The sequence below is a fragment of the Lontra canadensis genome, unplaced genomic scaffold, assembly GCF_010015895.1.
Source record: "Lontra canadensis isolate GAN:19392208 unplaced genomic scaffold, GSC_riverotter_1.0 scaffold9, whole genome shotgun sequence".
Lineage (NCBI taxonomy): Eukaryota > Metazoa > Chordata > Mammalia > Carnivora > Mustelidae > Lontra > Lontra canadensis.
In genome coordinates this window covers 18,978,188-19,001,692 of record NW_022631003.1, presented here as the reverse complement: position 1 = coordinate 19,001,692, position 23,505 = coordinate 18,978,188, and the positions used below count along the sequence as shown (strand labels likewise).

General features: G+C 44.3%; 1 protein-coding gene across 3 annotated transcripts in view; it reads right to left on the bottom strand.

Moving 5' to 3' along the window:
• ETV6 (ETS variant transcription factor 6) overlaps window positions 1-23,505 on the bottom strand; it is a 229,150-nt gene that overhangs the window by 118,969 nt on the left and 86,676 nt on the right. Inside the window, exon 2 of one of the 3 annotated variants that reach the window (XM_032855005.1) lies at window positions 19,362-19,488. The exons of 1 other annotated variant lie outside the window; for it this stretch is intronic. In XM_032855005.1, the coding sequence (XP_032710896.1) occupies window positions 19,362-19,488 (127 nt within the window). Of the gene's footprint in view, window positions 1-19,361; window positions 19,492-23,505 lie in introns of all 3 variants that reach the window. One more of the 3 variants, XM_032855004.1, reaches the window with a different exon arrangement.

The window sequence follows — 23,505 nt, the reverse complement described above, 5'->3', positions numbered from 1 at the left end:
ATGTAGCATCTTCTCCCTACATTTGAGTTATGGACTCAATTATTGTATTATTTGACAAAGAACCCAAAGTAAAGTGTGGAGGGGGGGCACCACTGGAGCTACTATTTAACACTCATTGATCATCTGCAATGCACTGTTTACACAGTAGCCAGCTCACTGCTATAAGCTGTGAGATGTTAAAGCATTACTTGGTGTTAATCCCTACAAAGCCTGGCTACATTTTCAGACACTGGAGTTCCTATATGTGTCTGGCCGATGGCAATGCTGCCACAATCAGTCTCTAATGGGAGAGACAAATGGACTTGATGTTGGGCATTAGTTAAAGCATGTCAGTGTCACTTTGGGTCTCATGAAAATCCACTGGACCATCCAGGAGATACAACGTAGCCGTGACTTATTCCTTATTCATGGAAGTCAAAAAGGCTTTCTTTAGCATCAAAGCAACATTTGTAAGTGAAACCTCTATATCTGTCTAGAAGAAAGTCTATTTTAATTTCCCCTAGATCTTAAGATTGTGACAGGGCAGGTGGAAGGAGGAGGGACTCTGGTTTACCATTAGGTTGATGATGGCTAGGTATCGCTTTCCCCACTGGGAATTCCCAGAAGTCATGGGACAAAGGCTGGAACTACCATGTTTATGTTCAGAAGCCTCAGGCTTTGGGCTGAGCCAGGATCACACAGAGCCTTAGAGTCCTCCGGCTTCCCATAAGATGGGCAGAGGCAACTCCAGCTTCCAAAAAGTACGAGGTGAACAAAGAAGGTAGAGCTTCCTTTCTCTGCATGCCCAGAATTGAAGCTGGGCCACTGCCTCAGTCCCCTGGGGTCTTGATGGTACAGCATATCGGAAGACACAGTCAACCCCCAACATCCATGGCCTGGGGGTCTGAGGGTTCTCAAGGCTCAGTGGGCTTTGTTCCATTTCCCCACATCGGCTCGCTTACATATAGTCTAAGGAGCAAGGAATATTAAAAAAGAAGATCCAACTCAAACTTACTAATTAGCAATTTCTCTTTTGAAAAATGTGAGTGGAAAGGATATTGAATTTCATCTACCCATCAGTCACCCTGCTCCCTTTGGCACCTCTTCAGCTCCTACAACTCCTCTGCTGATATGATCTTTCTCCTCACATACTCCCCCCACCCCTTACAGTGCAGCCTGACTGTGCCAAGTTAGAGAAATGGTCAGGGACTCGCGGGACTGGGGATGCTAAGAGAGCGCAGGCCCGCTCTTCTTCCAACCCTCCTCCCACTTCTCATTTCCAAACAAAATCAATAGTAAGTCAGTGTCTTCCACGTCACCCCCCACTTCCTCACCAGAGGAGTGAAGGAGCATGTTAAAGTATAGATTTGGTCACAATGTTTCAATAGTACTTTCTTTTTTTTTTTTTTTCACACTTTAAGTCTAAAAGAGGAATATATTGAATAATGAAGAAAAAGAACTTTTTCAAAAGACCCCCACTGGCTGCTGGAGGCCAATGAAAAACTGAAATCAGAGATTTCATTTCTCTACAGGAGGGATGACCCCATTTCTCCCCTTACTCTGAGTTCGAAACACCACCTACATAGTGTTTTTGCTATATATGCCAAAGAATAACTTAGTACTTTGAATCTTTTATTATTAAGTGCTATCAAAATCCCGTTTTCCCCCTCAGATTTTCTTTTGGGTATTACCTTTAAATATAAGTGAACTTAAAAAATATTTTGGCTTTTATTGAAAAATAATTTTAAAAATCTATATTCCTGGGGCACCTGGGTGGCTCAGTTGGTTGAGTGTCCAACTCTTGGTTTTGGCTCAGGTCTTCATCTTGTGGCTCGTGGTATTGAGCCCCGTGACAGGCTCCATGCTCAGTGGGAGTCTGCTTGAATATTTTCCCCCTCTGACCCTTTCCCCACTGGTGTGCTCTCTCTCTAATAAATAAATAGATCTCTTTTTAAAAAATCTATATTCTTTGGGGAAGAAAAATGAGATTAACAATGGGAACAAGGAGGAGAAATTCTGGAGCTATTTATACTTACTTAAACAAGAAGACACATACTATAAGCTTACCTGTACAGAGGAAAGTTAATAAAATCAAACAGAAATCAAGAAAAAAAACACCATTATCTTCTGTGGAGATTTAAAACATATTCTTACAAATTTCTGAGATATTTATCTCTTGTGATTATTATTCTACTAGACACAGGAGTCTCAAGAAACATGGGTTTTGTTGAATGATTATCCAAGTTTATGCTTTCTAAGATTGAGTCCTTGTATCCCCAGCACTGAGGATAGTCTTCAATCGATGGTTGTTGAGTAGAACAAGATTTGAATTGACTTCAGAACAACCCCCGGCAGCCACACACAATATTTCCAAGGAATTTCACAAGGAAAAGAATGCAACCTGGCACCAGTCATTTTCCTTAGCTATCTGAAACATGACCAGCATGGCCATTCCTGTCCTAACTGATAAGGTGTGGTCAGAGCTGGCCAGTGAGGTCCCAGGCCAACTTGGCCCTTGGATGAACCAGAACGGGCTCTCTTCCAGAGGTGAAAGGCACAGTCATGTTTGCTCAGTTTATTGCCCACGTTTATTATTGTCCACAGGGTTTTCCGTGAATACAAGAATCTGCCATTGCAAGACTACAAGGTTAGTGCTGTTTCTTTTTCGGTCCCTGGGACAGGTTGGACTTTACTTCTAAGCACTGAGGTCAACTTAAAATGGTTGACAACACAGCTGGGCTGCCAAGATGGAATAAAAAGGACAGATTCTGGAGCAGATCAACTTGGGTTCAAATTCTGACTCAACCACCAACCAGTTCTGTGGTCTTCAGCAAATTACTTAACATTTCAAAGCCCCAGTTTCTGTATCTGTAAAGTGAAGATAGTATCACCTACCTCTCAGACTCGTTGGGAGAATAAAGTTAATGAGACAATTTATGAGAACACTAGGAACCCATGGCACAACCCAATAAATAACAGCTGTTTACACAATGCTTGTCTTGTCACCATTTTGCAACTGTGATTTTATACACGATATCGAATTTTTCTAATACCTCCATTTTCTCAAATCAAAATGCTGAGAAAACATGCTTCAAGGCAAAGTCACTAAGAGTCCTTCCCTCATACCAACGGAAACTGGAAGAAGAATAAGTCCTTAAATTACAGACCAGCACATACTAAAACCTGACCGGCGACCAGCCAACATTGTGGCCTCGCTCCTAGAAGCCTATTTGGACAAGCATACCCACGATGGGAATGGCTTCAAGGAACAACCATTTGGAAACCTGCTGAGCACCCCCTGGAGCAGCTGAAGGAAGGTAAATCAAAATCCTGAGACAAGTTCTCTTGAGGAAACCGCAATATTCAACCCAGGATCCTAGTTGTTTTTAAGTCAGCATTCACTCTGCTACACCCAAAACCAAACTGTTGTAGCAGACATACCATGTACTCATTTTTTTCCTGTTTTTATCAGGTATACTAATAAAAAATACCTAGATTTTTGATGCATGTTTCTTCAGGCTGTTAATATGGTGACTTGTCCTTCCTTGCTCTTTAGAATAAATCCTATACACAAGCGCCAGAGGCTAGGACCTCTTAAAATTGCTTCTACAATGTCAGAATTGGACACAACTTATTAAAGTCATAGAGTCCAATTTCCCCCAATTTTATAAATAAGAAACTGAGGCTCATCATGTTTAAATGGTTCCCTCCAAGCCACAGAGCTACTGAGTGACAGCAGGATTGAACCCTGGCCTCCTGGCCCCAAGTTCAAGATTCTTTCTTGGCCAAAAACTTCATCCTTTGGATATCTTTCCCCATAGAGCTCAAGCATGTGTACTCATAGAAAATCTGTAATAAATACTTGCCAAATTGATTGACAAAGTCTCCAATTTTGCTCTTTCAACCTCAATATTTTATTTCAATCCCCAAAGATCTCAATCATGCCTAAATAAGGAGTGCCATTTGGCAAAGCTTTTGGAGGAGTTTACAGAGTGTTTTTGAAATTATAATGTAATTTCCTCACAACGGTATGTAAAGGGTTTTGCTGTACCCATTTCAGGGATAAGGAAACTGAGGCCAGAAGTTAAGTGACTTGTCCAAGGTCACACTGCTCATCGACTACTGCTAGAGCTGGCACTTGAACTCGGACAACTTGTTCTAAAACTGTGCCATTTCCCTTCCTTAGGCTAAGACTAGTTAATTCTGATCCACAAATGATACAGCCATCATTGTTTCTCCTAGTCTGTTCCACTGAAAAAAGAAAGTTACTTCACAAGGCTTCTTCATGTTAATGTAAAAGATGCAGGCTGACTGAACCACAGAAGACAATGCGTTCAGGTATAAGGACATCCTCTTCGTCAGTGCGGACCTTCATTTCCTCCCGCAAAGCAAAGACTTCAGACCCAGCTCCCCAGACCAGAACAGCACTTGCATGTACCACGTACAAGATTTGAAAGGCCAGCCCAAGGAAATGGCTGCATTTTTTTTTTTTTTACCCCATTGCTAAAGACATCTTCAATCACTGTTTGTGTCAGTGGGGGAAAGAAAGAGGTCATTTCTTTGAGTCTTAGCAGCATGGGGCTGTGACATAACCTGTAAGGCCTCCATGTAGGTCAGGGATGGGCAAAGCCACAAAGCAAGGCAGCAAGACATGTTCCAAACCTCCTTGCCGGCTGCTCCCGGGAGCGGTTAAAGATAGAGATGGTGGCAGCTAATGGCGGGGGTGGGAGGAAGAGAGAGGAAGAAGGCTGTGAAGGAAGGTGCGGGGGGACGGATATAATCCAGCATACAGAAACCTGTCAGGATGGGATTTATTTTTGTTCTGTGAGGGAGTATAATAGGGCTTTGCCTGTACTCTCACTAGCTGTTTTGAAGTGAACCCGGCTGGTATGTCTTTAATTTGTCATTTCATTATGAAACTGTTTCCCTTCCAAGAAGCCTTCAAGTCAGGAAGCTCTGTCTGCCCACACAGGAAATTCCTTTGCTTCAACTTCCCCAAAAAGGAAATTTCCCTCAGAAGTGAGCCCAGCATATGCCTTTGAGCAGAGCTGTTTCAAGAAACTTTGGCAGCCGAGTCCTGAAAACACCCCTGGCTTTCTGCTGCTGCTGGGATGTCGGGATAAACAGTTCGGCTCTCACCCCGGAGGGGTGGGGACCCCACTGAAACTGGCCCTGGCCCACCCCTTCCTCCCTCTTCTTCATTCTCCCGTGTCCTCTGCCCCCCCATCCTGTATAACAGTGAGAGGCTCTAACTCTCCAAGAGAGATTCAATGCCTTCTCTTCACTGAGAAATGGGCCCATCTGTAGACCACCCCCCGCACCAAGCACACATAAACAGGCTCACAAACAGGCCCCCCCACAGTCATCCAGGGGTGCTGCAACACAAAAGCACCTCTCCCTCTCTCTCTCTCTTTTTTTTCTTCAGTTAAAATGTTCTTAGTTTTAACAGACTTGGAAAATCGGGACAACTTGGTTTGTGTGCAGGGGTGGGGCGATATCGGAGCAAGGGATTCTGGTCTCACTCTAAACATTTTATTTTTATGTTTCCCACATCTTCCCAGTTTTTTCATAAATCGCATTTGCTATCATAAACACTTACACAAGGAGGGCCCCCTGAACTGTATTTCCATAGCCGTACTTACTAAACGAAGGCACAGCTTATTTTCCCTTGTGGGCCTACTATGTGCCAGGTACTGCTCTAGGTGCCTGGGAGAAAACAGTATACAAAATGGGCAAAAATTCCTGTCTTCCAGGGTTTAAATAGTTAAAAAAAAAAAATCAGATCGGGCCTTTGAGATGAAGCGGTATTATCGTGGCATAATTTACTACCTTTGCCTGAAATCAGAATAGTGATTCTCTCACACCAAAACAGGAGGTTTACAACCACACTGGAGCAAAACACTTACTCTTGTTTTCTCATGGTCCCACACACTGACTTGAGACCTGTCACCGAAAAGACTGCAGTATTTCAAAGGAAGAGGGTGCAAGAAAATAAAAGAGTCTGTTAGAGCTTCTAAAGCACGTATGTTACCCAATTCCCTTTTATCAAGGGTGGTAGATTTTTTTTTTCTGCCCAAACTTCCCCCAGTGAGTATTTTAAGGAAAACATGGACGGGAAAAATATCTCAAACCACAGCCTTGTAAAACTAATCTCTCAGACATATTGTGAATGACTAAGTGGGTGAGTGCCCGGAGCAGCTGTGAAGTGAATAATAATATATAGTATTTTCTGAAGCTTCTTAGCAGAGAGGCATATTAGCAGGAAACTGCCAGACGCTTAGTTAAGTTTTTAATTTTCCATTTCAAATCACTTGATTAAAAGAAAAAAAACTGTGTGTGTGTAGAGGAAACAACACAGAGACCTAAAGCACAAAAAGCGGGAGTGGCATTAAACTTTGAACCCGTAGAGCAGGGACAAAGAGAGACACGGACAGATGAGGGACTGAGACAGCCCCAGGTCCTGAGGATTCGACTGCACTAGAATGGCAGAGAGACAGAATCTGATCTTATTACGCTATTCCTGTGCCAGGACTCTGTAAGGGATATTGTTTACCAGGAAACAGAGCGATATTTAAGGGACTAGTGAGAATCATATAGTTCACTGAAATCTGAATATACTAACCCTGAGGTACTGGGGTTGTGGCAGATATTTTCCGTGGAGTGGATTTTTAATTTTATGTTAGTGAGTTATTCTATTTTTCTAAAATTCATGAGGTTTTAACCACAGTTGAATCTCATAGGGGGACCCAGTGTTATTTTTCATGTTCTTGAAGAGAATGGTCTAGGGAATAGGCCTATATTTGGGCGGGAGAGTGTGGAGGGGAGTCTGAGGAACCTGCTCTGCCAACTACCAGCTCTGGGACTCAGGCCAAGTTCCTTAACCTCCTTCAACCTGACTTTTCATCAGTGAAGTAGGGATAATAAAACTCGCCTCTGGAGCTGTCATGAGGATTAAATGATAAAATACACGTGAGAAGTGCCATCCATAAGCACTCAATAAATGGTAGTGATATCACTCCATACACAGAGCTACAAAGGATCTTCCTCCCAAATTCCACACGCCCACTCCTTAAATAAGCTACACACCTCTGGCTAGCTCCTTTAAACTCTCCGCAAGTCAAGATTTTCTTGACCACTTCAACTTGAGACTTGGATTAACAGGCCCTTTATAATAGAATCATGGTGTTGGTGTTACAAACAGTCACTTCAGAGGCAAAGACATTTTGGTTAAGAATGACTAAAAGTCTTCAGGGTTCAGATTAGAAATTCTCTCGTCCTCTCAAGGCAATGAAGACAACTTGCATGTTCTCAAGGTGACCATGTGCCAAAGGAGGTCCAACTTGGTTCGGTCAATACCGACACTGTCAATGTCTTGAGACCAACAGCCAGACATGGTAAATATCAGATTACTCATCTTGGTCTCAGAGGTCCAGATTCACAATGTTTTGTCTAAATCCAGGGGCCTGGATTTTCCACCCAATTTTACATCAGTCTTCTCCATGGAGAAGGCCAGCCCCAAGCAAAATTATGATGGAGTTTTTCCTAACTCTACACCCTCCCTTGACCTCCATGCCAGCTGTGGCTCTTCTATTTCAAAAGACTCAAGAGACCTGGTAAACTAATTTTCATTAAGATATCAGGGACTTAAGGAGTTAATTATCACTCTCCAAGGTACTAACTGTTCTCCTACCAACTTAAACAAAAAAGTAGAGCTTGGTGGAAATAATGCCCAATCCAAAAGGAATGTATCTTAACAGTGGAACTTCAGACATCATGGTAGCTCACTGCCCTCTTAAATCACTGTGCCTGGGTGACCCCATATCCTCTGTCAAAGCATAACACTGGCCCAGTTCACAACTATAAACCCTGTGTCTTAGAGCCACAGTAGTATCATTGGGACCGTTAAGAGTTTAGAAGGCCAGCCACTCTCTGACTCACAATACTCCTTTAGCAAGAGAAAAAGTAGGAGACAGGAGGAGACTGCTACACAGCTAGATATACAATGTCAGTGCTACGAAACCCAGTCATATTTCTTCACATTCTTTCCCTGGATCACTTTGGGTAATAGGAATCACCCCAGAAGCTCTGTGAGGCAGATCTCTGGAATAATAGTTATGAAACAATATGAACCAAATATACATATACACACATGCTCATTTGAATTCCTCTGAGGTAAAATTTTTCTTTGCTTAAGAAACGAAAGAAAAAAATTTTCCCTTTTACAAGGTCCAAACAAATTTTACATCTGTTTAGATTTCTGTGGGCCGCTGAAGTTCCTCTCAGCATGATCAGAGAACTAAAGTGGAGTTTAAAAGGACATTTATAACCCGTGGCTCTCGAGCGAGGAATCTCTCTCTCTCAGGGAATTTCTGCTTTTGTGTTTCTAAAAGACCTTTAAATAAAATCCCAAATATCTGGGTGAATATTTGATTCATGGCCAAATTTTAAAGGCAGCCAGAGCGCCGCACAAAACGCCTGACACAGAGCTGTAAATAGGGGAACGAGAACTATCAGTCTAGGGTGGGGATTTCGTGAGAGGGCTTCACCACCAGCTCGCTCAAGAAGTGAAAAGGGTAAGTGTGGGAGTCAGAAATATGAGAACACCGGTGTGAAAGAAATCCAAATGAGAAAGAAAAGAAACCATTTTTTTCTTCTCCCCCACTTTGTTCACTTGTAGTAGGAAAATCCGCCCAAGACAGAGGAACCTTCCACCCCATCAGAAAAACAGGTCTGTGAACTCGAACCGCCTTTGGGCGACTTCCTCAAGTAAGGCATAGGAGGAGGAAGAAGAAAGAGTCATTTTATTTCCTCAAGAGGGCTGGCACCACGTCATCTGCTCGTATTTATTTCTTGACAATGAGTTCCTAATGTTGGTGACCTGAGAGCTCCTTACGGAGGCAAAATAAAACCACTCATCAGCTTTGCTCAGGAATCACTGATGCCTTGGGCAATTCTTTTCTCCTAGATCCTATACCCCTTCTTCAGAGCCTGGGGCAGTTAAGTAGATGCTCTGAGTAAGGAGTTCAGGGCCCCTATTTAGAAACAGTTTCTTGGGTGTGAGTCTTCATGCCCATGGGATAGTGTAAGTGTCACTGATTCTCTTTGCTGGCTGGGGCGGTTGGAAATGTACTTTAAAGCTCAGCATCAAAGCCTTCACTTTAGAAGCTGAAAGCCTTCATTCCCTTGCCAACTGTGCTTTTTTCCCCCCATAATTAATTAATGCAGTATTAATTGTGCATGTGCTAGGAGGCTGGCCGAAGGAGGAGGACAGCGTGGCCCTGTCCATGCAGATCAGCTGGCTTTGTCAAGCTGAAACCCAGTGGGCATCTACAGAGGGCGCAAAATGCAGATTGCCATTTTTACAGGTTACAGGAAAGGCAAACGTGCCTCAAGTTGCAGAGGGGATTCCCACAAACGGTGCAGTTGGGGTCAAGTAGGTAGTTACCAGTAGCCACACCTGTGCATAATACACTGGGCAAAGAGCCAACTCACAGTTCTCAGGGCTATGAGAAATAGGGAGCAGGCCTGAGATCAGAGAGAAGGTTCCTGGGACCCCCATGTAAGGGGCGAGTAGCCGCAACAGCCTTCAGAAAATCTGCTGGGGAACTGCCTCCATACCTGATCTCGACCATGGGCAATGGGGGGGGGGGGGGTCCTATAGTACCAGGTGTTGAGAATTTCCGTATTTCCTTGCAAGAGGGCATCTTCACAAGTCAATCACAGCTAAAGCAGGGAACAGTTTCCTGTGTCACTGAAATACCACCATTGAACTAAAATTTGATGTTGAGTTCTCAAAGTCAAGTGAATTATCACAATACTTGGCATTTATAGATAATGCTCCACTGCTAATCTCCCTTGTATTTCTCTTCTATAATCAGAGAACAAATAAAATGTCTGGGCTGTGAAGGACTAGGGGAATCATATACTCAGGCTACTTTGCTTTATGTACAAAGAAACTATAATTCTGGGAGAAAGAACAGATTGTTTGGGATGACCCCCGCCCCTGCAGGGAGCACAGTGGGCCAATGCTCATAGGACCGACCCCGGACAAGTGCACTCTTGTCTATTACCTGTGGTAATATTACCTCTATTACCCTGTGGTAGACTTTCCTGGAACATACGCCATGTTGGTAAACTGAGGCACCGAGATATCATACAATTTTTCTGAAGCATGTCAGACTAACAGAAAGTATTAGGAAGTGAAAAACTTTATTTCGTGAACTCATTAATATAATCTCTGAGCACATCATCTTTCCTGCTGTTTTAATCATCTGGGAGGTAGATCATCTCTTTTTCACTTAGTTTTGTGTCTAACGTTCCAGAACTTATAGAGATACCTGAAAATATACTACAAATAACCATCTGCATAGAGGACTGACTCTGAAAACTTTTTCTGCTACTTCACAACATAATTTAGTTTATGTCCCTCATTCTATCCCTTTGGCCCTCCTTGTCTATAATTTATAAAAATTTCCTTTGAATTAAAAAAAAAAAAATCAAGCTGTTAGCTTGTACTTTCTCCTTCTAACCAACAGCTTTTTTTTAAAGATTTTACTTATTCATTTAAAGGTTTTATTTAAAGATTTTAAAAAGATTTATCTAAAGATTTATTTATTTTTAAAAAGATTTATTTAAAGATTTTATTTATTTATTTGAGAGAGAGAGACAGTGAGAGAGAGCATGAGAGGGGAGAAGGTCAGAGGGAGAAGCAGGCTCCCCATGGAGCTCGGAGCCCCATGTGGGACTTGATCCAGAGACTCTGAGATCATGACCTGAGCCGAAGGCAGTTGCTTAACCAACTGAGCCTCCCAGGTGCCCTAACCAACAGGTTCTAACCATAACTTCTATCAGCTCCTAATGAAGAAGCAACCAAGTGAAGTGACAAAAAGCCTAAGGTTTGGGCTTCGATCTGGATTTAAATCATGGCCCCTTCACCTTCTCTCTGTGTGACCTTCAGCAAGTGATTTACCACCCTGAGCCTCAGCTACAGATACAGACATAATCTACCTTGCACCATTAGAGATCATTCAGAGTAACATACGGAATGGTCCTGGCGCCTAGAAAGTGCTCAATGAACAGCAGTGACAGTGATTCCTTTTCCTGTACATTACTGCCCCAGAAATTCTTTTAGAGTGGCATCTTATCCACAGTTGGCCTCAGAACGGCTCCTAAGGAGAAGCAAACTGGCAAATAGGGTATGATCACAAAAAGAGAAACTCATTGGCAAAGATAAGCCACTTCTGGAAAACAAATGGGTGATTAAATCTTAATATTGTGACTTCTTAGGGGGAGCTACTACATAGATCGCCTGCTACTCCTGTAACTCTTCTTAAGATATTACTATCCCACGACCTTCAAGACTCACCTGGGTGCCTTTTTTTTTTTCCTGATTATTAGAAACCTTCACCTTTCTCAGTGAACCACGTCAGTTCATGCTCCCACCCCAGAGCAGAGAATCCAGCCCCCTCGAATTGCTGAAATCAAGCGTTTCCTGCATAGCCCCACCTGGGTTAGTCTTTTGCTTCCAGGCGTCTCATCTGCAGCCACCACACATCTCCAGCTCTTTATCCAGGACCTAGATCTGCAATCTGCATTTCTATTACTGAAATCCTGGAGCTCCATTTGAGGCTATTTCTATCCATGATCTAGAGGAAACAGAAATAGAGTCTAATTTCAAAGGAATGGAGTTTAATCCACCTACCCGAGATGGAAGCAGGAACTATCAGGGCAGGGTAACTAATTATTCTTGGGAATTTACAGGCAGCACGTGGCCAGAGCCAGGGACAGTTTCCATCTCTGAAACACTGCTCTACCTTGCTTTGGAAGGGACCAGAAGGAAGAAGCGCCAGAACACACGTGGACGGTTCAGGCAACTGACCCAGGATCCCCCTATGGCAACAGTGAACTCAGTAACACCCACATGTCTGTGGCAACTTTCACCTCCAGAAAAACATGAAGATGAGGTGGTCAAAGTCAATCCCGTCAGAAATTCCAAGAGCCTGGGCTGCAGATAAGATCTAACTTGGGCATAAAGCAAAATGAGAGAAAATACCTGTTACCTGAGAATGGAAATTTTATCCTATTTGTATAGACTCAGCCCAAAAAACGTTTTGTGATAATGAAGAGGACAAGAGGAGTAACCTAGGAAAGCCATTTCAAGCCAACATCACACTGAATCTTCCTCATGTCTGTCTGTAAGGGTTGTGTAGCCATACATTAAGTTGGCCATGGAACTTATGGACAGGGGCCCTAACATGCCAAGAGAAAGACCACGGAGCTCCTGATGGTTGGGAAGTCCGAGAGGAGACAGTTGAGAGGAGACAGAAGAAATGGGAGTATCATTTATTTCCTGTTGTTCAAGTCTCCACTCAGAGGACTGACTGGTTCTCATGGGCTCTTACTTCTAGATGGCTGCCTGGCTTAGTCCACCATCATCTCTCCATATTGGGTCTAGAATAGCGTGGGGGCGTCTCTGGGATCACCTCAATAACCCACGGCACCAGGGAGGGACCACCAACTGCCAAAAGCTTCCAAACATCAACTTCCGAATTCCAAGGACATGGAGAGCCCTCCCTTCCCCACGCCCCCAGGATCAAGGGGCTTTGTCAGAGCTTCTGCTGGAGGAACTGCCTTAAATGTACACGAAGCACACGGCATGAAATGCAAAGTGAAAGAAAAGGTCAATAGACCTCTGGTTATATATTTAAAAAAAAAAAAAAGGGCCTCTATAAATAGCTGCATTTATTGAAGCTGCTTCCTTATCAGGAAGCATGGAGCTAGGAATTAACGTCTGCCTGCATCGGAAATTCTTTCAGACTGCAAGCCCAAAAAGGAAATTTCCCTTCCAAAGCATCCTGGCTGCTCTGTGGCGGGCTGTTTTTTCTCCTCAAGCTGTTTGAAGCAGCTAAGCAGGGCTCTGTGCTGCTGGAAAAGCAGAAAGCCTTCAGGCATTTGCGTGTGGAAAAGTGGAGGCACCCAAAGGAAGGCTTAAGGGAAACAAGATCTAAAACGCGGGTGGCTGGCCATCTTTGTTAGAAGTCCTTACTACTCTGTCAGATGCTGACTGAGAATTAAATCTTCCCCATGTCCTTGCCTCAACTCTGCTGGTGACGTCATGACACGTCACAGGCAGCTGTGCAAAGGGAGGCCATTTTTGGAATACTGATAACGACAGAGGACAGGGGAGGACTTGCTAGGTTTGAGAAGAAGAGTAGGGAAGGCTCAGGAAGGAGACTTACAGACTCCAGCAAGACCAATGAAGAAAACCATGCCAGACAGAGGTACAAAGAGTGGCGGGTAGGAAAGTGCCTGAGAGGAGAACTGAGCTCCCAGAAATCATGGTGTTGTTAGAGGATTTATCTAACAATTCATTTCCATGGTGACTTAGGGAAATCAGCCTCAGTGCCATGTAGACAAAAGTCTAGCCCTTTCATTAGTGAAACAAACAAGGACATACATGCTTCCCTTGGCCCTTGAAAATGAGGAAGCCACCCCCTACCCAGGCTATTTATCAGCTTTGGAAACTGAAAGAGCTCTAGTGAGTTGCTGGCCACTGTTTGCTAGGCACTGTGCAAGGTGCTACCCTGATCCTTATTGCAAACCCTTACGAGTAAGTGTATTAGACCATGTGAGTTTTAGAGAAGTTAAATCATCTTTGTAAATGAAAGAGGAAGCCCTGGAATGCAAACCCACTCAGGTAGGTCTGTATGAACCCCAGTCCTTCCTACTACAAGGCCTTTTCATTTGGAAAGGCAAAAAAAAGCAGGAGGACCTGTTCCCAGGTCATTCCTGGTGAAATGCCAGGGGATGTGGGGACACGGCTGAGCCCCACTCCTGGAGCTGGCCCTCTGAGGCCTTCGCGGCTAGCTCTATCCCTCTGGTTGCAGACAGAAACTAAACATCAACCTGAGCTCATGAGAGTGAAGAGAGAGGAACAGTAGAGATGCATGGGCAAGACCAGAGTGACTTATTCATAGTGACCGCCTCTGGTTCCTGGTGGAAGCTGACCTGTTGAGGTTCAGCTCAAATGAATGGCCAAGTGCACGACCAGAGCCAAAGCACTCCCGGTCTCTGAACCCACAGCCAGGGCAACTCCAAAGTCAGGGCGGCTGCTACTTCCAAGGCCACAAGACTCTGTCATTATGCATTCTCCCAAGAAGTGTCAGTGGTGACTTCCAAAGTAGATACCGCATTCGGCTCTTCACAGGCTTGGGTCAATCTGGACAATTCGGGGGGCCTACTGGAACCACAGTCATCTCATCAATAAAACAGACTTCGTAACACCAGCTTCAAGGACTGTAGCATGACTAAATGAGATAATATATAGGAGCACATGCTGAAGCTTGTAACAATATAAAATACGAAATACGATTATGTTTAATTCCCATTTTTGCCTCTTCTTAGGGAACAAAATTAACTTGCAAGTATATAAAATGGTGGGTTGCTCTAGCTAATTAGGAAAGTGAGGCACTGCATCTCTTTTCACTACCCTAGTTCTAATATAGCCTGGCTTGCCACGTGACTGTCTTCAACTCAGTTACTCTGCTGAGAAGGCAAAATCACCAAGTGGGTGAGCCGCGAGGTAACGTTTCCAAAGGAAGGCATTAAATTAAATTATTAAACACACACAAGTAGGAGTAGTAATGTAAGAATTTTGAAAGATTCACAAGGAAAGGAAGTAGAGCCAAGGGACTATTTCTGGTGTTCTGATTCTAGAAAACTGAGCGGCTATTATGGCAATTTATTAACCCGCAACATCATAAACTGTAACCCTATTAAATATGATGAATGAGTCCTAGGATATGATTTTTAAATATCAATTCACGGGGGGTTATAAGGCCAAACCGGCACCACAGAATGCCGAGTTTCTGGACAAAGTGACACCGTCAACCTGTAATTAGAGGTGACTCTATCAGCTGCATCCGAAGTGATAATGTGAGAAGGAATTTAAAATAAAGAAAAGATACTTAGTGATTTAAATTCTGCCTAAATAAGTCTGAAACACACTTACTATGATCAGATGGGCAGCCCTGAGCATCTCTGTCAGAGGCTGAGAGTTTCGCGGGGTTGATAACCACCTCGTGAGGCACCCACGGCGGCCCTCTTGCCACACACACCTCCCCCAGGAATTTACGAGAAGGTGGTCTTTGGGCAGACAAATTAGAAAAGTCTCCAGGCCAGGGGCGCCCAGGTGGCTCCATTGGTTAAGCAACTGCCTTCAGCTCAGGTGAAGATCTCAGGGTCCTGGGATTGAGTCCTGTGTCAGGTTCCCTGCTCAGCTAGAGGTCTACTTCTCCCTCTGCCCCTCTCTCTGCTCATGCTCTTCTCTCTCTCTCGAATAAATAAATGAAAAAATCTTTAAAAAGGAAGGATGGAAGGAAGGAAGGTAGGATGGAAGGATCTCCCCGTCACATCATGAGGACCCTCGTGAGAATGAGGCAAAAGCCTTCACTGGCTGGAGAATCAAGAGGGAGCTCCTCCTGGCGCGATCGGGGGTCTTTGGTCCTTTAAGTGTTTTCAAGGTACAGTGAGAGGCTTTGTTCCCATTAAGGACTAGAACTTTGTGTCTCCCACTACCTGCTGTAATTGTTATACTTTAGTTCTCCTACCCTCAAGCTTAAAAAGAAGTCAGTACCCTTTGCAGAAGGAGAAAGGGATATAAAGAAGAAGCCCTTTCTATCTTCTCCATAAGCATATGGTGTCTGCTCTCCTAGTGAAACAGGCAGGTTCCAGAAACCCGCTGCAGGACCGCTGACGGGGCCCGGCTTGCACGTGTGGGCAGCGAAGAGGCCAGGCCAGAATGGTGTGGGGCTGGCCCTTCTCCCCTTGGCTCTCCTTTCCCAGGCCTGGACTACCCCACCCAGTCCTAGTAAGTCCTCTATAATCACCACTTAACACTTTGCTCCATTTACCACTTTGTTTTCATCACAGGCACAAAGAAGGAGAGGCATTAGTTTCTACTTCTCGATAGCTTGCTAATTTGTCACACTCTGTCTTCAGAATAAAAAGGTGAGAAACCCTCAGTATGAGAATCTTCACTATTACAGGTCCTGCCTTCCCTCCAACCAGGAAAGGATATATTTTGACTTAAGAACGAAAAGAGAAAAAGAGTTAAGGGAGAAGGTTTATCTGGAGATCAAGGAGGACAAATGGTTTGGAAAGAAGCAACTTTGAGGCACACCAGTCTGGAGAGTATCTCTTTAAAACAAGCAGCTAAAAATGCTTTCAACCTAGCAATACCATAAATGTCCTGCTGCTGTCTTGGCTTCCAGATTCTTCCCCGTACTTTCCATGAGCATTCCATTGGGAATTGTCTGGAATCCCAGATTAAAACAGCAATAACCCAATTCCCTTGTTAGAATATTTATTTTCTTTTTGGTTTGGAAACCCAGCTGGGATGCATCTTCCAAGTATATGGTGCAGCCTCAACCATCCTGGGGGGCTGCGTGAGACGTTTCTTAAACAGCTTGATGGGCAGCTGAATCCTGGAATCCAAGGAGGAGGAGGGCAGCTTGGCCGCATGTGGAAAGCCCCAGCTGAGGACAGACAGCAAGAGCCTGGGAGCCTCCATTTTCAGAGGATTCAGTCCAGATGTCGGGACCAACGGGGCTCAAAGTCAGGCTGCTGAAGAGAAGGCATCACCCTGACCTGAATCCATACTCTAACACCTGATTATATTCTAAGGGCGGCAGAGATTTGCTACAGTCCTGTATTTGATCATTATATATGTGGGAACCCACCCATCCATCCATCCAACCATCTGAGGGACATAAGCAAACTATTCCACAACCCACTGAGCAGTTAGAAGATTCCAGCCATAAACCATTTCCGCCACTACAGCCACATCAGTGAATACCACCAAAGTGTCAACCCTGAATTCATCCATCTATCCAAAAAGTATTTATTAAACACACTTACATAGTGGCATAATAGACAAGAGCGTAGGCTCTGGAGTCAGAACGGAGTTTGAATCCCGACTGTACCCTTTATTAACTATTTGACCTTGGCAAGTTCTTTAAATTCTCTAAGCCCTAAATTCCTTATATGTGGCCCAAATATTCAAAGAATATCTACCTTACACGTACTGCTGGGAGAATGAAACAAAATAATTTAAATAAAGGACTCCACACAGTGCCTGGACCAGGGCCTGCAAAGCAGGGGTAGGCAGACCAGCTGAGGCCCATGAGGAAACCGTCTACTTCAGAAACAGTGCTGGCATGAAAGTTCCAAGTATGGAGAAGGACTCCCTAAGTGAGCTCATGACAGTTTAAAGTGAAGAGGGCCGTTAAATGTTCTCTTGTCGCAGCACAACACTGTATGGTAGGGAAACTGGGTAGTACGATGACTGACTCACAGTCAACCAGCTAGTTTAAGAGTAGAACTAATTAGGAATGAAGATCTTCAGACTAGTTAGTTTGGTGTGTTTCTCCGTTTCTTCTGCCACAGTGACTACCTATGGGGAGGCAGTCCTGTGGTAAAAGGGCTTCCAAAAATAAAGGCATCCAGAGGCAAATCAAGAGGCAGGGCCTCCTTGGGGGTGGGGGAATGTCTCAAAATAAAGGAATTAAAAAGCTATGAGAGAAATCTCTGTTTAGGACAAGTGTTCACACATTTTCTCCCCTTTACTTGACTTTAAACTCTGTAAGGACAAGGAGTTTGGTCTGCTTTGTTCGCTTTGGTATTCCCAGCACCCACAAGAGTGTCCAAGGCAGCATGGATGATCAATAACTATTCGTGGAGTAAATAAATGAAGGAGACTAGATGGCAGGGCTCTTCTGCCTGCATGGCATGAGCGTGTTCGATTTGGAAGTGATTATTCCTAGAGTGAATGTACTGGTCACAGGACAGCCTCTGGGGGAAAGGATGCTATTACCTGACTCTGGTTTCTTTTCCAGTCCCGTCTACTCCTCTGGCTCCCCAACGCTCCGGTTTACCAAGGACAACAGTGCCCGCCGTCATGATCCTGGCATGGCACGGCTACAGTCCCAATCTCACCTTCAAAAGTTCATTGTGGAGAAGGTGGGAGAGTGGTGCTCTGCCCTTTACTCCTTGCACAAGTGACGGTGGAATGTGCGGACTGTCCCTTGTAGTAGCTTTGTAAATACTGACTGAAGCTGAAGGAGGGGACGGAAGGGTTCTCATAGCACTCAGCTCCTCCGGGTAAGAGCCCAGCTACCCTCCTCACTAGAGGAGAAGGGATAACCAGCAATATTCCCCTAGGACTTCCCAGCAACACAGTCACCTGATTCCCTGAATTCTCACACGGTGAACGAAGAGGAGCCTACATCCTGTCTCTTTTTATTCTCCACTTTCAGCAAGCTACCTTCTGGCTTCTGAGGAAGGATGGAATAAGAGGCAGCAAATATCCTGGGGAGTGTCCCCATGCCCGAAAGACAGAGCAAGCACAACCGTGTCACTGCTAAAGTATGAGGAATCAGCCAGGGAAAGGCCAAGGTGACCCCCTGTGTCTTCTACAACCTGGACCTATGCCCTCGGGACAACATTCATGTCAGAAAACCTGGCATTTTCTTGGCCACTGAGATCCGGGTGGGAATCAGGTGACTCATTCTCCCCAGCTGCCCCATCACGCTGTACCATCTAGGCTGGGTGGCAGCACAGGAAAGAAAGACAAAAAGGAAATGACAGGTGTCGGCTGCTTTGGAGGCTGGCCCCGAGATCACAAGTGGGTTGGCCCTGGTGCTCTGCCAAGCTGCAGTTGAGGACTGGGACAGGGAGTTGGGAGAAGCAAGGGACAGAGGAGATCTAAGAGAGAAAGGTGGAAAGAGCACAAACTGACCAGAGCCACAGGGCCAAGGCCGGCGCAAGAGAGCAGGAGAGGGGAGGAGAAAAAAGGACAGAACAGGAAGGCCATATCCAAGCAGTAAAATGAAGGAAAGAAAAGCAGCCAGTATGCATGGAGGAGAGGGGCAGGCTCTGTAAAGAAAGGAAGAACACAGCCTAAAAGCAAAGCAGGGAGGGAGTCTGACTCAGGAACTGCCCAAAATTTCAGGCCCATGAAAATATTAAAAAGAGGAGTTAAGTGTGAACCTAGGGAGACGGAAAAACTTCCCCCCAAAAGTTCCCTTTGCCTCTTAGGAGATATAGTGGATTCTGCCATAGAGTGAGTACACATTTCCAGATGTTGGGGGTAATGCGGCAACAGGGGACAGGAGTTTCAAGCTTCCCGATGGGCTGCAAAGCAGCTTCGCAAAGTGGACCCCAAGTGACAGTCTCAGAGCTTGCTCCTCTCCAGCCCCAAGCCCCACGCACCCCCCCGCCACAGTCGCACAGTCAGTCCTTCCCCTGTCAGTCAGTCCATCCTCCTGGCGGTGGCATTGGGCATCCGTCCTCCCACCCCCGCGCACGCGCCGACAGACACTCACGCAGGTGCGCAGGCAGGCGGATCGAGTCGTCCTCCATCCTGAGCGCTCGGGGCACTGGAACATGAAGTGGAGTCGAGGAAGTGTAACTCGGCACCGGGCTCTCGGGAGGTGTATATGAAATTCGTTCCTGCTGTTAAAAAGAAGGGCAGGAAGAGAGGAGGGGGAAGAAGACAATGAAGGCTTGGAACTGACTTGGGTGTGAAAACAAGGAGGGGGGGCAGCAAAGGGGGCATTTGAGGAGGGAGCGGCCCAGGCTCCACAGCAATCCCTCTCGCCCCTCTCCAGCCACTCCATATATTTAGTTGTCTTTCAGAGCTCCAGCATTTGGGATTTCTAACAAGGCTCTGGAAAGGCTGAACATAGGGCTTCTCCTTCGGACTGGGGTCAAGAGGTGTCCATTTCCCCCTCTCTACGCTAGTGATTTGTTCAAGTGCAGAGGAGAAACGAGGTGGAGGAAATGAAACAGCATATCCAAGAGAATGGCTTTAAAGACTACGCTCTCAAAAATTACTTGTCCAAGTCCCATAATTAATGTCACCCTACATTAAAACCACGTTTCCTCTTCTCTGGCAACATCCCCAGCTTCTAATACAAATATGATTCTGTACTCAGACCCAATGAGAGGTGAGCTCAAAGTGACGGCTTGTAAGTTCTACATTTAGTTCATAAATCTACAAGCAAGATTCTTCTCTGGTCCACCTACCTCATTATAAACCAAAAATACCCAGTTTAATTTCTTCCTTCATAGCAGGGAATTATCTGCAACAGTAATGGCATCTCTTGTCCCTTCATTCTCCAACTCAGAATTGATACTTCCCTTCCTTCTTTTCAGAGCTCCTTCAAGAACACTCTGCATTTAAGGCAAGTACTGCTTCACTGAAGATCCTGACTCAACTGACAAGGAAAGGGGGGAGGGGGACTTACTTCTGCAGATACACTGTTTAAATTCAAACAGATAGTGTTTGTTGGAGCAATTAAAACAACTGGAAGGGATGGGAAGGATTATTACCAGGCTTTAAGTTAAAACACAGCGAATAATGGCAAGGAACCAACTATTATGTTTAGCGAGAAGAGCAGTGCAATTTGCATCTTAGATCAATTACTTTGACTTAAAGTCTATACATAAATAAACGGAACTTCCATTCTTTCTGTGGTTCAGCTGGGCAAAGTAAAGTGGGACATACAAGGGCCAAAAATTAATTGGGGGGAAAAGACCAGTAAGATGCCATTATGAATACAAGAAGCAAGAGCAAAAGAAAAATTGCAGATGAAAATAAAGCAAAGGGGGTGTTTATGTTTTGGAAAGATGGTTCTCTAACATTTTATATTTCATCAAATGTGCAAAGGGAAGCAGGGGAGTCCCCGTGGCTCTATAACCAAATTAAAGCTTCTCTTCTGCTCGGAGCCTGGAAAGTTTGGTGGTTGTGGTAGGAAGTTTCGATTTTAAATGAATATATACATATTTCTGTAATTTCCGAATGGAATCGCTAGACCTTCCCTGAGGCATCCTCTGCCAGCAACTAGGGCATTTGGAATATTTCCGTTTAAACATACATCCTAAACTCTCCTCATGAATTTCTTAATTAAAGGCAGATGCACACATCCTAGATTTCATTGCTGTATCAATCAAGATGGCCAGTGAAAGGTCACCCAGGGGCAAAAGCTTCAACTTCATTTTTCTGGAATTTTATCAATCACACATATTTTGAGCACCTCTAGCTTAAGGAGGAGTTATACTTTTTGGTGTTTGGCTTGGGGTTTTGGGGGTGAAAAAGGCAAAGACATCAACACACATATGGGAAACATACAAAATCTGTTTAAGGGTTTTTCAAAGTGAAATGGGCTTTTTAAGCATTCTAAACACAGTCTGTTTTTCTAGTTTAACAAATTCTCCACACACTTCAACTCTCGAAAAGAGAGGGAAAAAAAAAAACAACCCAGTCCCAATATATGTCTAGATATCTTATCTGCCGTTAACTTTATTCCCAGAAATAGCTTTGTTTTCTTAGGGTTTTTGCAGAAGTGAAACTGTTGATGAAGAAAACATAGTGCAGCCAAAGAGTTTTCAAATGGCATGGCACAAGTGCGAGAAAAAAAGATGTGGCATTTCATAATATGATGACTGTCTCTTAAAGCAAGGAGAGACTCACCAGATCCTGCAACTGGTCCCTGGGACAGGCCTCGTCATCCCAGCTCCCTCACCCCTCACCAAGTCCATCGAGGACAAAAATGGAAGAAACCCAGCCCCCCAAACAGATTTTACTTTGTTTCCTGGAAAATCTACCTCTAGCCTACTGGTAAGAGTCAAGCTAGGTATCACCTTTAAAACGTATATATTCTGACTTGCTAAATTATCACCACTGTCCCTTCATTTCACTGTCCTTTCTCAGGAGGATCCCCCCTCTCCATTTCACCCCCATGTCCAAACAATTCTAGATGGAGACAGATTCTAGATTCTTGTTCTAGAAGACAGTTTCTACTCAGCAACATTCCATGCAACACCATAAGCTTGGGATGGGAAGCTCTTTTTTAAAGGTTCCATGAAGAGATTTGTCAGTAGCAGCAGAAGAGGGGGTGCCTTGTCTAAGAGTGGGAAAAGCGAAATGCACTTCTAGGACCTTGAGCAATATGCTAGCAGCCATTACACACCTATGCTGACCCCGGTTCAGCAGCCAGGTGAGCATTCGGGGGACCGCAGAAAGGACACCATGCAGGACATGGGCTCCTTTCCTAAACGGAACAAAACACACACGCAGGAATCCCACACCGCAGGCTTATCTCCCTTTGTCTCTCTTTTTGTTAATTTCTAGGGAGACTCACACAGTTCACGTTGTTTCATCTATTCCTATAACCAGGCACTTAACAGACTATCAGCAATTAGAAATAGGAAACAAACACTATATCAGATGGAAACATCTAGACAAGAAAGGCTCAAGGAGGGCAACATCCAATTTCTCAAATGAAGGGAACCTCTTTATCCTCACAACTGCTTCTGGGGTCCAACCCCCAGCAAAGGGAAGCGGGAGCACCCACCCGCTTACAGCTCATTCACCTCAAAAGCAATTGTCAGTCGGATGAAAACCAGAGGTGTTTTATTTTAACAGTACAGAGGGAATAACGACTTTCCCAAGAGGATTATAACCACTGCTCTAATTAAATTAAAATGCTACAGACAGCGATATTAATGCATTCAAGTGTTGTAGGGGAATAAACTGCCGGCAGAGGTCAACGGTGTGACTGAAAAGGCCGTGATGTGGTTACGTTATTGTTTAGATGCTAAAAAAGTAAAATAAAATAATAAAATAAAATGTGCTTCTCTCAAATTTGCAGACACAACCTATCAAACCAACCTACAGAACAAAAGCGAAGCATCGCCATTTCTGAGACCAATTGTAATATCTAAGGGGGGCAGGCGGGGAGCAGCACAAAGCTCTGAAAAGAGAAAATAAGGCTAAAAATAGTTTTAGGCAAGGGATGAAATGTAAATTTCACTAACCATTATAGAAAGCTTTGCTTTTCTTTCTTTCTTTCTTTCTTTCTTTCTTTCTTTCTTTCTTTCTTTCTTTCTTTAAATGGAAGACAAAGTAGAGTGGCTGCAAGCATTGAATTACCTGAACCAAAATGAGGTTTATTCCCTGTCCTCCTTCCTCCCCCAAACCATAAAGGGCCAGTGAAGGGTACCCATTGGATTCTGCTCATTTTTAAATCAAGTGCTTAGGAGCCTGTGACTAGCACATAAAATGAGCTTAAAGATTTTATGCTCCGTAGAAAAATGGTATTTTCCTCTCCCCTCCTCCCCACCCCATGGTTACATATCACAGAATAGAAGAGTCAAAAAATGAATATTCTTATTACCAAAAACATCTTCCCTTTTCAAAATTATTCAATACAGAGCCTCTATAAATCACCGGGATCCCCCTGGTGCATTTACACATTTGTTTTTACACCATTAGTTCTTTAAAGAGGCTGAAGGGTTGAGACACTTATAGCCTGTTGCTAATTAAATACTAACTTCCCGGAAATAAAGATAAAGCATTTCTGGAACTGAGAGACACAGAAGCAAAGTCTGGTTGTACTTACAAACAGATGGTTTACAGGTCATTTTAAACATTCCTCTAAAGCGCAGGTGTCCAGGATTTAGGCA